General features: G+C 36.4%; 1 protein-coding gene across 3 annotated transcripts in view; it reads left to right on the forward strand.

Moving 5' to 3' along the window:
• Positions 1–211: 211 nt before the first annotated feature.
• LOC149805091 (kyphoscoliosis peptidase-like) overlaps positions 212–17,054 on the forward strand; it is a 31,867-nt gene continuing 15,024 nt past the window's right edge. For all 3 annotated transcript variants that reach the window (XM_089947261.1, XM_089947278.1, XM_089947269.1), the window contains exons 1-3: positions 212–872; positions 2,094–2,225; positions 3,222–4,955. In XM_089947261.1, the coding sequence (XP_089803387.1) occupies positions 4,947–4,955 (9 nt within the window). In that variant the 5' untranslated portion in view covers positions 212–872; positions 2,094–2,225; positions 3,222–4,946. The remainder of the gene's footprint in view (positions 873–2,093; positions 2,226–3,221; positions 4,956–17,054) is intronic.

Consider the following 17,054-nt stretch of genomic DNA (forward strand, 5'->3'; position numbering starts at 1 on the left):
ATTGCCAAATTATTTTAGAAATATGGGCAAACATATCTTTCTTTGAAAAAGGGAAATGAATTTTAAAACATTAGCTGACAAAAATAAAATACAGATATACATTTGTGTACATGCAAAAAGGAACATTATTTCTTAAACGCTCTAAATAAAGTATTCACTTTGCTCAAATGAAACGTGCAATATATTTTGCTATCGTGTATTGTATGCTTTGTTTTGTCCTTTCTGTTAACTTTAGGACGCTCGAAAACTTTGTGGAAATGAGAAACCAATTGAAAATTACCATGTCTTCATTTAGAATGTCAAGTCAATCAACCAAAGAGTAGTTTCTGTCTATATCGCATTACTGATCAGAGACAGCTATTTGGGACGAAAGTATGGCCTCTCTTAACTCACATAGATAGAGCGAAGAGACTATCAAGTAAGATAACATATACATCTACTGAGAAACAGGAAAACAGACTGAGGATTCAACATTTTTCATCAGGGAAAAATAATATATCGTTGAATGTGGCTTATTACAGGCGGTAATGTAGTTGTAATGTTCGGATACTTGCCATAACAAACGAAAGACACAATAAAGGTATAGACATTGTTTTCATAGATCTTACATTTGTAAGTGATAGAGATATTCCATTAAAAGAAGATGCCCACATGTCCATTGGAAAAGGTAAAAATTGCGGCAATTGTCGTTGCCGGAGTATCTGCTTTTGTGTTTATCCTTGCTGTAGCTGCTCTGGGCGCACCACGATGGATTGATTACGACACAGTGAGTTCAGGAGTAAGTTACAGAAATTACCGAGGATTATGGCAGTCGTGTCGAGAGAAGACCAACGTACAATACTGTTCACTTTTGAAACATAGTGACAGAAAGGGTAAGCATATGCATGTATCATATTTTTAAAAATCCAAGAAAGGAATTTTATAAATTCAGTTCCTTAAAGAACCAGATGTTTTCTTTTTTTAGATGTGTATAAATATAGTGGTATGCGTTTAAAATTAACTTATATTTTGCGAATTTATGGCCACCCATATGCTCGGACTTATATTATTAATGATATACTTTCGATCTTCATATGTATTTCTATTTACTTTAAAATTACAGTGTTATAACGGACTGAATATAATGCTTATTGTCACATATGAAAACACGGATAAAATAAATTTTGTTGACACAAATAAAACTAGTGTAAAAATTAGTTTAAAATATAAGTGTAAGTTAGATCTATCAATCGGTATAAGAAACACACATACACAAACATATATATATATATATATATATATATATATATATATATATATATATATATATATATATATATATATATATATATACACAAACAAACACACAAACACATTTGAGTTTTGTTTTAAGCAAACTGTATTATATTTCAGTTTCTAATAGTTTTATTATTGATAAGTTGAAGCTGAACAAGTTTACCCTGACGGATGAATGAATATACGCACTGTATTATAACAGATACATCATATATGCAAACATTTATAACCGTTTAATGTGTTATGCAAGAAATATAAATTCATGTATGTAATTAGTCGACAATATACAACGGTGGCTCCATACTCATAATGACCTTGCGATGGACAAACTATACTTTTTCTAAATAGTTTTGGTGTTTCAGAGGTTTACTAAAATTATCTTGTATGCGCATTGGGTACACGGCTTACCGTTTTTCTTTTCTGTCATGTTTTGGCATTCGTTGGTTATCTTGCACTGACTCGTAATTATATTACATTGTCTATTTACATAAATTTATCTGTATGATTATTTTCATTCTTTCGCGTGCTACATACACTTTATTATCAATTAAGCTGGAATGCTATTACTTATAAGAGAAAATACAATGATTGCTATTGTTTAAAAAAATACATATTCGACTATTACAAATGAAATGCTGTAATTAATTTCATATTTAATTATGCCATCATCATCATCATCATCATCATCATCTTCTTCTTATTATTATTATTATTATTATCATTGTTCTTCTTGTTATTGTTCTTGTTGTTCTTCTTCTTCTTCTTCTTCTTTTAATTATTATTATTATTATTATTATTATTATTATTATTAATTTTAGGCTGGGAGAATGCTACCATCGCTATGATGCTTTTTGGAATATTTGCAATATGTGGGGCCTGCGTAATTGGAATTCTTGCTCTTTTTGAAGTACTTCCCGTTTGGTTTGCCGGCATCCCATCAGTCTGTGCAGGTAATCTAGTGTGGTCATTATAATACTTTCTGAGACTAATTTAAGTGTAGGTGGGTAGGAAAGGTTGGTAATTCAGAAAGTATGCATTTGGGGATGCATGGGTATAGATGGATTAATGCCAATATGGATAGAACAATAGATGGAAAAATAAATCAAAAGATGTAAAATTTTCGCGTTATTACTTTTGTGTTAAGTCGAACCAGACAAAAAAAAAAAAAGAATTCTTCACCGACATCAGTGGTGACAGTATTTACTTTAAAGCTACATGTCAATGTTTCTTGACGACAAGAGTTATGTCGCTCGCTTGAACGCACAGTGGAATATGATTAATATGTTCCTTTTGTCTCAAAGCAAAGCATTAGATTAATGTACATACATGTATCGATTACTACAAGATAAAGCCTTTATAATGAATATTCAAACCAGTAGGTAATATAACGCATCGTGAACAGAAACCTTAGTAGCATGAGTATACATAGGAAAGAGTGCCGTTATTAGTTTCTAACATGATTATGACGTATTTAAAATAACTCATTCTTGAAAATGGCCAAAAAGTGATCTCATATTTTCCCTACTCCTATTTGATTTATATCTGTCATCTCATATTTTCCCTACTCCTATTTGATTTAAATCTATCATCTCATATTTCCCCTACTCCTATTTGATTTAAATCTGTCATCTCATATTTTCCCTACTCCTATTTGATTTAAATATGTCAGTATCAGAATTTTTATCCGCCATCAGTCTGAGATTCCATATGATAACTAATCAGCAGCAGTTGGTGTCAAATAAGCGAGCACCTCGCCACCCACCCCCGACCTTTTTCTAATGGGTAGACTCTTCTTATTACATAGTTACCATGCGCTCTGTGATTCCTTTGAACCAGCAAATGTGTAAAATTGAGAAATTTCATAACTTTTCTGTTAAACAAAAGCAGAACAGGTAAAAAAAAATTTACATTATGTCAGAAAATGAAAAAAATTAATTTTATTACAGGGATATTTTTTCTCCTCGCTCTCTGTGTGTACGGTGGAAGTGTTAAAGCCAGCCTCCTATCTGCTGTGGACGATGCGACTTACTACGGCGCCTCCTTCGGGCTGACTATTATCTGCATGTTCGTCTCCATCAGTAGTGTATGGACCTTCCTGTTCAACTCGGACTTAAGAAACATCTTATTACCTGGACATAGCACTGACTCCGAAAAACAGGAAACTGAGGATACAAAAAACACAGAAGTAAAAGAAGTGGATAAAAATGAACCTGAAAAAACAAAACTTCATCCCATAAACGTATAGCATGATGTATTGATAACTGTACAAATGACAAAGATTTACAACTTTAAATACTAATTAAGGGATCAACCATTTGATCGGGGGTAGGGTGTGCAGGGGAAGGGGGCTCGTTTCTTGAAAGCGTATAGCTCTGATCTGCCGTTTCTCTTTTCTCATGACCGTTATCATCAGGTAAAAAATATATGTTTTCTTTCCAAACACGTCTAAGTATTAAAAAAATAAAAAAAAAGATCATTAAATATTGATGTAATGTCCTCAAAATATAATCAGGGCAGTTGCATGTGCATAAATGCACACATACCAAATCTCATTTTTGTGCATAAGGTGGTTTTTGTTTGATCGTGCTGGCAAGGTTTATGTTTAAAACGTCATAATTCAAAAGCGTGAAAAATGTGTAAATGAGTACAACAATGCCGTAACAGCCTGAAAATCAAGACATTTACATATAAATACAGATATTATTGTCAAATATCTTTTCTCCCCCGCAAATGGTTATTGTTTAATCGCGCAAAGAAAGTTTCTGTCAAAGTCCAGAAAGTTGAAAAATATTGTTTAAAAAATTGAATAATAAAAAATAAAAAAACTAACAGAAAAGAGATACAATCTTGAGTTTACCCAAGAAGTAACATGTGCCCATGTCCGTGTACGCACAGATGTAAAATCTAATCAGTTTGCCCACACATACAAATTCAAATATACCAGCCATATTTAATGTGTGTACCTGGAGTTATTTTTGTTATTTTTGTTTAATCGTGCTAAGATGGTTTCAGTCAAAGAATTGTGAGCAAATAATAACAGAATGCATAAAACGAAAACGAGAAAACAAATTGTAATACTCTTAAAATCTAACCAGGTCTTCTATCTATAATAATAAGAAAGTGTGTACAATTTCATGGCTCTAATTGAAATGGGTTTGTTTTGTTCTATCTTTCTTAATGGATTTGGGACGGACGTATGGACGAACAGATGGATAGCAGCAATAAATATGACTCCTCTGCAATCTCAGTGCGGTTATAAAAATCCATGACCCACATCAAAACCAAACAATTTACTGCGGCTCTGAAACACTCCCTGCTCCCAACCCCGTCACCAAATGTGGTTCTAAGACAATTGTTTTGCTGTCTTAAGCAGGTTCTTACGACTTGACTGTAGTTTTGTGGGTTAGTATGAATGTCGTTTGTTATTTTATACTATGTATATTGTTATGGTATATCTGAACTGCCGTAATAAAGAGCAGATCGATAACACCGGTTGGACTGATAAAATCAGCACGCTGGTATGATAACGACAATAACGGTACAGTCAAAGAATCTCGGTATAGTCAAAGAATCTCAGAAGAGGTTCATGTGCATACCAGTTTTGAAATTGTTAGTGGCATGTGTTTTACAGTTTGTACCGCGGTATTTCTGTTTTCTGATTTCGATGGGACATGAAAATGGTAGGTATGTGTGTGTTTATGTTGGGTTTTTGGGGGGTGGGGGTGGGGATAAATTTGTCTGATGCAACTACATGCATAGCAGATAACAGTCAGCGCATGCCACCCTCACCCCCTTCAACTTCCACGCTTGTGTAAATGTGCAAGATTGCAAGATAGGGACTGGTACCTAACCAAATGGGTAGAGGTCACCCAGAATTGGACCATATATAAATGCCGCAGTAGTGTTATCGCATCAGCCTCAGACATTATTAGAATGGGGCTGAGATAGGGACAGTAATTTGAGTAGAATGGGGTATGAAAATCAACACATCACTGACAATAGAGTAGCAGCTTTCAGGCCCACTTTCAATGGAAACATTCCTCAATGTTATGAACTATATTTATATTAATTAACTATTTTGAAAAGCAACCAATATTGGTGGTGAGATAGAATTTGTTGTTAACAAGAGCATATATTTTGCGCAAATAAATATAGTAGGGTGATTGAGTAAAGGTGTAAATAAAATTATCACGATAGGGTTTTACATTATTTGTAATGGTGTCGCCGTAGATTGGTTTGTAGTAGGGAGTTGAATTTCTATGCAATATTTTTAAAATGGTATCTCCTCTCCTTCTCCCTGATTGACATCATGACAAGGGTTCGTATAGTCAGCTCACTGAAAGAAAAACAAAACAACAAGGGCTTGAGATTCGCATTTATTGAATGTTAAAACTATTTTATGAAGTACGATAGTTTGAAAGCGAACCTTGGACGTCATAGGTTGTCAGTGTATGCTTTTTTTGTTGTTCTGGATACGTATTCTCAGTATATATATATATATATATATATATATATATATATATATATATATATATATATATATATATATTGTGAGACAGACAGACCGACAGACGGGGGCATCTTTCGGTAATTTGTATTCAGACAAAATAAAGATATCACGTTTTATGATTTGAAATGTATGTGAAAACTTTATTTTGAAATACTTTGTCAGAAAACAAAATATGGGTAGAGAACTGAATCATTTACGGGGGGGGGGGTAAGTAGCAAGCATGCATAATTATAAGTGATTTTCTGACCTAACTAACCTCTATGTAGATTTTGTCTTGCTAAAACCTTTACTGAGATTCATGGACGGTATTTGGTACGAAATAAAAGAATCTAGATTTCTTTTAACATGCATTACTCAACGCAGTATAATATACGACGAACGTTATTGTTAGAATCTGCATTACTTCTCTTTCAAACAATTTATCGCTAATTTAACAAGAATTCGTGTATTTTGTGAACAAGGTGCAAAAGCAACTGATCAAGAGATAGTTTTTCTTGTCCGTCCGTGCTTCGACCAAATCTTGTGTGATCCAGACAGTCTCTCAGATAATGTCGAATTGTTGTGACATTTGATAAGTTTTTTTTTTGTTTGCATTTGTTAACATTACACACAAATTCGCATATGTTTTCACCGTGAGATATCAATTTTCACATGTGATATTTCTTAAGTGTGTGTGTGTGTGTGTGTGTGTGTGTGTGATTAGGATTTTTAACGTAGCTTTAAAAAAATTTCAGTCATATAGCAACGATGTCTGCAGTGTGACAGTTTATAGTGATGTCTAGCACTGGGGCACCATGCCGCAGACACGTAGCATGATGTCCCACACATTCACATTATCCTGACACCAGGCCGACCAGTCCTAAAACTAACCTCTTAATGCTGAGCGCCAAGCGAGGCAGCTGTTAGTACCATTTTTGCAAGTCTTTAGTATGATTCAGACGGTGTTCGAACCCACGACCTCCTGCTTCCGAGGCGGACGCTCAAACCACTAGGCCACCGGAGCGATCTGTCTCTAAAGTGGTCATAATTAACATAATCAAGTTGTGAAGGACATTCCACCTTTTGACTCTTACATTGTTACTGTTGAGTTTTCCTGACAGTGGCAGAAGTGGTGCAGGTAGAAAGACGAGGTCGGGTAGGGGTACGGTAACGAACCGGTTAGAGTTTAAAAAAATTAATTCTAACCGGTACGGTACCGTACCCCATCCCGACCTCGAATAGGCAAGACACATATTAACGGTATGGCGTACCTGACCGTAGTGGCTTATATTCACCATTAAGCAGCAGGCAATTCCAGCCACATTCGTGACAATTTCTTATTATTTTTTGTGATAAAGATCTGCACATAAATTGATTTATATCAGATCATTTGTTATTCCACATTATCATGTACGAATGAATGTAGAAGAGAATTGTAAAGCTATTTATATGTTACAGGATTCCGTCTTCATAGTGTATTAGGGCAGACGATGTTCGTGATTGTTTAATTATCTCATAACTTACATGGAATGATTTTTTTTCGCCCTATTATTATTACTGCAAAATTGTTCTTAATGCAGTATGATGCAAAGAAACATATTTTTTATTTGATCAGGTTATTCATACTTCATAGATATCATACCAATCATTATCATATACATTATTGGAAGACTATTTATTTTAAAATTGCAGAAATGAAAATTTTATATTCTACATATTTTGATCGTATGTTTGTCTGCGCATAGTCTGTATTTGAAATAAAGTTGTTACATACGGTATACCTCTTTGACTAAAAACATACCTTCTTTCCTATTTACTTATCTGCCTGCCTACATCCTAAGATACCTTCCTACAGTGAACTCTTTTGTATAGCAGGACGGCGGAGATGTTAACATTGTTCTTGAATACCGCATGTTTTAATAATGAAAGCTTCAATAATCAGAGAATAATGTATATAGAATTAACTCATTTCTAACGTGAAAGAGATCTGGAATCGGACAAGGAAATGGTCATATGAATTACCAGATAAATGGATAGATAACTCTAATACAATAACAATAATCCATAAGCTATTATTCAGCTTTAATTTTTATATTTTTACCGTTAATTGATACTTTCCTTTGTCCAAAATGGAGGAATTGAAAACAAACTGTTTTTCTTAGGTAGATGTAATGTAAATGTCGATACATTCCTCTATTAGCCCGGATGAAAAGGTAGCGGTGTGGGGGTGCAGTCGGGAAGAAATGAACAGATATGTATGCAGCACTTGCAGTCATATGAACGACTGACAATTATATCAGTATTAGCTTTATTATAAGCCATTATATTTTCTACACAAGAGTGGGCAAGGATTTTAAGAAAAGGATACTGTCGATATTCCGTATTACTATACTCTCAAACGAGGCTGGAACTATTTTTTCCTCTAGGTTTCTTGATTGCAACTGAACAAGTATTAATAATGAAGTCGTAGCCTCACTTGACATACATACGGAAATGGATAGGATTTTCTTTAACGAATCTGTATCAACAAGTTCCAATAATTTTTTCAATCCCCGCTATAAATAACTGTCAAAACAATGCTGTCATTCACATGCCAAGTCCCCGTTTGTAACCTCTCACAATGTCCCGACAGAAACAATACGAAAGCTGTCACCCGGGCCTCGAATAGATTCAGCTTATTTGACACCAACTGCTGCTGATTAGTTATCATATGGAATCTCAGACTGATGGCGGATAAAAATTCTGATACTGACATATTTAAATCAAATAGGAGTAGGGAAAATATGAGATGACAGATTTAAATCAAATAGGAGTAGGGGAAATATGAGATGATAGATTTAAATCAAATAGGAGTAGGGAAAATATGAGATGACAGATATAAATCAAATAGGAGTAGGGAAAATATGAGATCACTTTTTGGCCATTTTCAAGAATGAGTTATTTTAAATACGTCATAATCATGTTAGAAACTAATAACGGCACTCTTTCCTATGTATACTCATGCTACTAAGGTTTCTGTTCACGATGCGTTATATTACCAGATCAGATCACCACTGTTCTACGTGAAGATCTGACAAGACCGATTAGCATGTTCTGGTGACCTTTAAATTAGCCAATGGAAATGCAGCTTTCAGAAATCTCAAAGTGAACGAGATCGTTCGGCACACATTAATGCTCTACAGCCATACTGCTCAGTCTCCCAAATGCGAAAATATAAGACTTTATATGATTCGCTGGTAAAATTTACCGATAGTCACATGAACATGACCCCTAAGCGGTTGCTGTATGATCTTCACTCAGGAGAGCGGAGATCGAGTTTAATCAGATTTGATATCTTCCGGAATGCAAATTTTCACAGCTGCAAACCAGCCGTCAAGTCACATATATGCGTATTCTGCCCCCCCCCCCCCCCATGCGTTGAACTTATTAACAGTGATAGTAGCAACGATGCGAGGCTGTGTCACACACGCGCAATTCATAAAACATATTCATGAGCATAATGTTAAAAAAAATTCGTTGTGTAACTGAAATGAAGTTCGTACCAGAAAGATTAAGCAATTTCTTTTTTTCTGTTGCGTTTTGGGATTTTATTAATCTATTGGGAAACTGATAGGTATATAATAAGGTATAATTCTCATAGTAATTCGATTTTGGTTGCTAGACCACGTTTTGTTGTCAGTATTGACGCTGTCAAACGTCATCTAGCAATAATATATGTGTATTATGCATGCGAAACTGACTGTTATCTTTATTATTAATTTGGGACTTGTATATGTTGTTTATATTTTGTTAATATGTGGTTTAATATCCATCCAAATTACAGTTTTTTCAGGTAAAAAAACATGTTCAGGAGAAAGTAGGTTATATTGTTTATATCATATAAACACTTGAACTTGCCAATGTGTACTGTACGATTTCGAATTAATATGATGCCGATAACTCGCCGCTTATATATATATATATATATATATATATATATATATATATATATATATATATATATATATATATATATATATATAAAGTACTCACAGAGAGAGAGAGAGAGAGAGTTTATTAATTTTCAGACCATTTTCAACTGTTCCTTCCTGTCTTTCCCGCTTTATATCTCTTGTTTGTATATTAAACATGTTATTCAGCCATGTGAAATAGTCCTAATGAATATTCTGTTCAGTGTTTCTTTTGTAGTGCATAATTATTATAAGTTATCTCTTACTCTGACGAAGCTAGTCCATAGTTTAAGTGATACATGTCATGTAGTTGTACTGTGTTCAGTGCCGACTATTTCAATACTGAGTGTCATTTTTTTAAAACAAAATCTGATTACACATACCTTTAAATGGCGATTATGCACTTTACTTGGATCCTTATACAACAATATTCTTTTTGGAAGGTCAGTATTTTCAAGCCTTGATAAATAATTACGGCACAAATCAGTGTTCAAGTACGTGGATAGTTTCGGACGAGGTCAACCTAAAGGACTGACCTAATATTAACTGGATTCAATGTCGAGCGCTGTAATACTAATAATGAGAGCTGCGTGTGTTCAACACAAAATTCGTACTATCCTGTTAGTTGTTTACTTGACCCGACGTACTCTTGTCCTGACCCATTTGAGCACATGACAACCATTCTAAAAGTACACAGCCATAATGATTTTCATCTGGAAGTTTTTGATGACATCTAAGCTGTAGAGCATTTAGCAATCAGAATTTAACTTCTCTGCTTAAGTGCATTAAAAAAAGAACAACAATTAGTATTTAATTGAAAATGAGTAAATGCGCCTACATTACCACTTTGACATACACTATAGCTCGAAACGTTGAGAAATTGTTGTTTTTACACCGTTACCAAGTTTGTTGAATGTACATATTTAAAACACACGTGGTCCGGTTCTTTGTTTTAAGCAAACCATCCAACAATACTGTTGTAACTATCGTCCTTTATAAGTCCACTTGACATATTTTTGCAAATCCATAGTATGAAAAGATTTAAGTACCTGAAAGTGCACAATTGCAGTTCGCAATGAATTTCTTCTTCCGAGGCCGTGCATTGCAAAAATCCAAGTTGTAGATAAAGAAATGGAAACCATTTGAGAGTGTTTAATTGTAACGTTTCTGAATAATTCGTTGGGATATTGAGAGACATTGTTATTCTTCATTTTTCTATAGCTCGCAGTTAACGTTCTGTCAGTTTAAGCCTCGAAATCTACAAATCTTGATATACTTATTACAGTCCTCGAGAAGCAATATTGTTTCAACTGACTCACTAACTGGTATCACCGCTAAATAAATTGCTTAGAAATAGTGCTATCCTTGTCCCTATGGGATACGAGGGTGTTATTAAACAAATTTTATGACGTGTGTGCTGTTTGTACCGAAAAATCAAATGAACTTAAAAGAAAAACTTGAACAAATTCTTAGAATAAATATATATGTCTATTGTGTACGCAAACACTCGGAGGAGTCAAAATAGCCACCACATAATTTAATCTTAGTAGGAGGTTGTTAGTTTCAAAAGTGCATACATTTTAATCAGTGACTCCTACATGCCACTCAATAAGACATAACAACAGTGGCCGCTGGTTCGGCACATGGCTATCCTAAGACGAAAGTAAGAATTTAATAAATAAAAATTGTCATCTAGCGTTTCCTACTGACATATTGTCTGTTAATGTTAGCTCTTACGAAATCAAGGTTAGCTTGCGTTCTCCCTTTCCTCTTTTCCCCTCCCCCTTCACTTTTTCTCTTTCTCCGCTTTATTCTTTCTTTCCTTTCCTCTTTCTCCTCTTCCTAATCATCCCATTGTTTTTTTAAAGCTACATCTATTATTTTGTGAAGAATATGTTCCGATTCTTTTTGTAAAGGTCTAGCGAGTAAGCAAGACGTCAGTTGTATTAGCTTTAACCGAGCTTTGAAGTCCGTATCCAAGTGATCCGGTAATTTGGTTTCGTAATATGAGCTGATACAAACTGTGTATAAAGCTGATTAATTTTTTGTGACATTATGGTGTGAAGCATATAGTGTGTATGACGTCTTAAATCCGTAAGTAGCAAATAATATCTGAGGTATTTTTCAGCATTGCAAACTTACAACAAATGTTTAATTCTTTATTTTGCACTTGTAGCTCAAACATTTCGTGTTGCTTTCTCTTTGTTTGTAAACCATGTTGGCTGTAAATATGATTGATTGAGCGATATCTTACTTGTTTTGTCAGATCGTAGTGGTTAGAGCGTCCGCCTCGAATGCGTGAGGTCGCGGGTTCGAACCCCGACCGAGTCATACCAAAGACTTATGAAAATGGTACTTACATCTGCCTCAATAGGCGCTCAGCATTAAGAGGTTAGTGTTAGGACTGGTCGGCCTGTTGTCCGGATAATGTGACTGGGTGGGACATGATGCTGCATGTCTGCGGCATGATGCCCCAGTCCTAGGTATGACTGACAATTGGTAAAGCTTCGTTAAAAATCCAAATCACACACACACACATCTGTGTCTCCAAAGGTTTGCAGAGCGCTAGGCAATCGTTGTGTAAACAAATATTAAGCATCTAAAACCTTTATATTGTTCTTATCAATCAGATGGCAACGCTGTGAGACTGTCTTGCTCTTTACACTGCTTACACTTTGGTGGTGAACTAGTGTTTTCTTACACTTTTCAATAGTTTACACTTTAGCTTATTTTGTTGTGAACTAGTTCTTTCTTCCACTGTTCAATAGTTTGCATTTTGTTGTGAACTAGTTCTTTTTTTCTTACACTGTTCATAGCTTACACTTTTTGGTGAACTAGTCCTTTTTTTACTCTGTTCAGTAGCTTACACTTTGTGGTGAATTATTCCTTTTTTTACACTGTTCAATAGATGACACTTTGTTGTGAAGGACTTAAATCTAACTTTGTTTCATATTTATTTATCTGCTGCTGTCATTTATGGTATCTTAAAAAAACTGTATTGTAAATTAAGAAATATTGTTTTGTATTTACCTATATCAAAAACGTAATGTATTCTTTCCTCACCCTGCGCTATTTCACAAACTTGCTATCGGAATTGTTGCTGCTAGCTTTAGTGTTGTCATCATCGAAAATAATCTGTGAATATGCATCTTTTCTGAAACGTTAGATTAGGTCTATATCCATGTTTGTAATCAACAAATTAACACAGATTCTCATGATTTTTTTTAACATAACAAGCTTTAACCATGCGTTTATCCCATCTAAACATGTATTCAATTAGGAATTATCACCAGCCTCTGAAAACCATTGAATTTAATAGAATTTAGGTTTGTGTCATTATTTATGGTGTGTAAAAACTATTCTCATGTTGTACAATTTAGGCTTGTGACATTATTATTATGCGTAAAAACTAGTCTGATTTTGTACAATTTAGGCTTGTGACATTATTTTTATGCGTAAAAACTAGTCTGATTTTGTGATTGTTTCACTAATTATCTTCATAGTGTGATGATATTGCAGTTTTTTTTTTTTTACAATAGTATAGTCTTGCGCCATTACACCTTAAGAAAATTGGAAACGCTGGGGGCTGGAGGGGAGGGGGCTTCATCGTTCTTTCTCGGAAGCTTTACTGCATTCGACACACACGTTCTGTTACTCTTAGTAAAAAATCAACCATTATATTATTACTGTTCCATGGCAATGAATTACCTGCCTGTCCCAAATTTGACGTCACGCATGAACTTAAAAAAGCCTTAGCAAAAGGAGTTGAGGCTGACGATTAATTTCGAAACCTTCCAACCTTAATTTAAGAGACATTTGGGAATATGGTAGGAGGATATTGTTCGAGAAAAATAGTAGTTTTTATGTATTCACGCTGGTGTTCATAATTCATGAAATATCTACGTACAGATTTTGTCCCGATACTTTATGTTTAAATTAGATTTATATTCTTTTTTAAGGGATTTAGATCAGTGTGCATAGCAAATCTCAACAGTATATATGTTACCATTTCAACGTCTAATTTAAGCATGCAAATTAGAAAATTGCGATAAAAATAAAGGAAGCATATAATTTGTATTCATATAAAACAGGATGCACGTATCTTTGTTTGCATGTATGCATGTATCTTTGTTTGTATGTATGCATGTATCTTTGTTTGTATGTATGCATGTATCTTTGTATGTATGCATGTATCTTTGTTTGCATGTATGCATATATCTTTGTATGATACATGTATCTTTGTTTGTATGTGTGCATGTATCTTTGTTTGTATGTATGCATGTATCTTTGTATGTATGCATGTATGTTTGTATGTATGCATTTATCTTTGCATGTATGCATGTATCTTTATTTGTTTCTATTTCTGCATCAGTTCAAGTCATATCGCTACCTAGGAAAGAGGTGTTTGCTTGTCACCTAATTTGTACCAATAGCTAAATGATTAAGTACTTTTATCGGTGAAGTGCAGCGTTTCAGTGAATAAATAGACGATAACTACGTTTTCTTGGGCAGATACACGGAAATATTTAACGAGTGAAGTGGAAATATAGATTTGTCACGAGTCATTTTGCAAAGATTTTCTCCATTCTGTCACAGTACAATTAACGATTGTATTACGATATCGGAAAAGAAGTTCCTAAAGTTTACAATCATTTTGGACATTGACGTTTAACAAGTTTATCTTCAAGATATCATGCTTCAAGTTATAAAATAAAGACTGGAGATTCGAGAAACATAACAGTGGTTGTATCTATCAGATTCAACAGCATACGGTCTTTAAACAAGAAATTTTAATGATTGCGAGTTTTCTTGTAAAGATTATCATTTAAAAATTTTATTTTTACATTTAAACGTACATTTTTGTGTGAATTTTGCAAGATTACAGTATAACTTGTAGCAGAAACTGTATCAAATTTTCTATTGTCACTGAATTTCAATTTGCTATCAAAACTAATCAACGCCTGATTAATCCATCATTTTCAAACATTATTGAGATGCGAGTTAAAATAGCTACTGAAATAATTGTATCACTATATCCAATCAAGAAGTTTTTATTCTACTCAAAATGTGTACCGTTTGTCCTTTAGTATTACAGGAAAACAATTCTGTATGGGGGACGCATCACACAAGTTCAGTCAATGATAGTTTCCATGATTCATATGGAAAACGAAATATCATCATCATCATCATCATCATCATCATCATTGGCGACTCGGTCTCGAAAGACCACGCGAATAGCGCCCTTGGGGTGTTGTCTGTCACTGTTGGCATCGTCTGCTGTGGCTGTGCAGGCCTATACGTGAGTGACAGTCCCTACTGCAGTTGGTGCAGACATACTGGGAAGTCTGCGTTACTGTGGTTGCTGTTGCGTTCTTCTTTCTCTTACGTTTTTCTGCCGCCAACTGGCCTCTCCTCGCATCAGCGACTGATATGCCATTGTTTACCATCAGTCTCCAGGTGCCTCGGTCCTCAGCCAGCTCCTCCCAGCCATCGGGTGAAATGTTGCATGCCTTCATGTCCCTCTTGCACACATCTTTGAAACGGAGTGATGGGCGTCCGACTCTTCTCATGCCAGTGGCCAGCTGTCCATATAAGATGTCCTTTGGCAGCCTTCCATCCTCCATGCGTCGGACGTGACCCAGCCATCGAAGGCGGCGTTTAATTAGCAGGGAGTACATGCTGGGGGTACTTGCACGCTGCAGGATCTCGCTGTGTGGAACACGGTCTTGCCAGCTGATTTTCAGGATGCGTTTTAGGCACCGTATATGGAAGGAGTTGAGCCGGCGTTCTTGCCTCATGTAGGTACTCCACGTCTCACTTCCATATAGAAGGGTGCTGAGAACGCAGGCCTGGTAGACTCGGACCTTGGTGTGCTCTGTCAGCGCGTTGTTTTCCCAAACCCTCTTTGTTAATCAAGCCATGATGGTGTTTGCCTTTCCAAGCCTTCTGTCCAGCTCCATATCAATCGAGAGAGTGTTGCTGATGGTTGACCCTAGGTAGGTAAAGTTGTTGACTGCTTCCAGGGTGACACCGTTGATTTTGATTGAAGGGCCAATGGTGGTATCTTGCACGCTGACATTTGTTTTTTTCCAAGCTGATTGTGAGACCAAACTTCGTGCAGGCAACAGCAAAACGGTCTCCCAGTCTCTGGAGGGCTTCCTCGGTGTGGGCCACAAGAGCTGCGTCATCTGCAAAAAGCATCTCCCTGATGAGCACAGCTCTCACTTTGGTCTTTGAGCGCAGTCGTGCCAGGTTGAACAGCCTCCCATCGGACCTGGTGTGTAGATATATGCCATCCGTGGTCGTGTCGAAGGCGTAGGACAGGAGCAGGGAGAAGAAGATCCCCAAAAGTGTTGGTGCCAGCACGCAGCCCTGCTTCACACCACTGTTAATTGGGAAGGAAGTTGAGCATGATCCATCATACAGGACTGTTCCCTTCATATCTGCATGGAAAGAGATTATCATGCTGAGGAGTTTTGGGGGGCAACCAATCTTACTCAGAAGTTCAAAAAGGCCCTTCCTGCTGACCAAGTCAAAGGCCTTGGTGAGGTCGTTGAACATCATGTAGAGTGGTTGACCTTGCTCTCTGCTCTTCTCTTGGAGTTGTCGTAGGGAGAAGATCATGTCTGTCGTCGACCTGCCTGCTCTGAAGCCGCACTGTGATTCAGGGTACACACGGTCTGCCAGCAACTGCAGCCTGTTGAGTATGATGCGGGCGTACACTTTACCAACAATACTCAAGAGCGAGATCCCTCTGTAATTATTACAGTCACTGCGGTCGCCCTTGTTTTTGTAAAGGGTCACAATTGTGGCATCACGCATGTCTTGGGGGACTACTCCTTCCTCCCAGCAGCGGCAAAGTAGCTCGTGCAGTGGTTTAATCAATGCTGGTTTTCCACGTTTGATAGCTTCAGGCGGGATGCTGTCACTACCTGGTGCTTTGTCGTTTGGAAGGCAGTCGATTGCTTTGCTGAGCTCCTCTAAGGTTGGCACTTCGTCGAGCTCTTCCATGGTGGGCAGATTCTTTATGCTGCTGAGGGCTGCATCAGTGACTGATGTTTCTCGGGAGTATAGTTCTGAGTAGTGCTCCACCCATCTGGCCATCTGTTGCCCACGGTCTGTGATCTTCTCTCCCGTCAGGGATTTCAGGGGAGCGACCCCTTTCACTGTGGGGCCTAGAGCCTTCTTGATGCCACTGTACATGCCTTGGATGTGTCCGGACTCGGCACTGCGCTGGATCCCTTCACACAGTTGTTGCCAGTACTCGTTCGCACACTGTCTAGCAATGCGTTGGGTGTTACTTCGGGCACTTCTGAGAGCAGCAAGCGTCCGTTCATTAG

This window comes from Sinohyriopsis cumingii, chromosome 2 (assembly GCF_028554795.1).
Source record: "Sinohyriopsis cumingii isolate HCF-2022 chromosome 2, ASM2855479v2, whole genome shotgun sequence".
NCBI lineage: Eukaryota > Metazoa > Mollusca > Bivalvia > Unionida > Unionidae > Sinohyriopsis > Sinohyriopsis cumingii.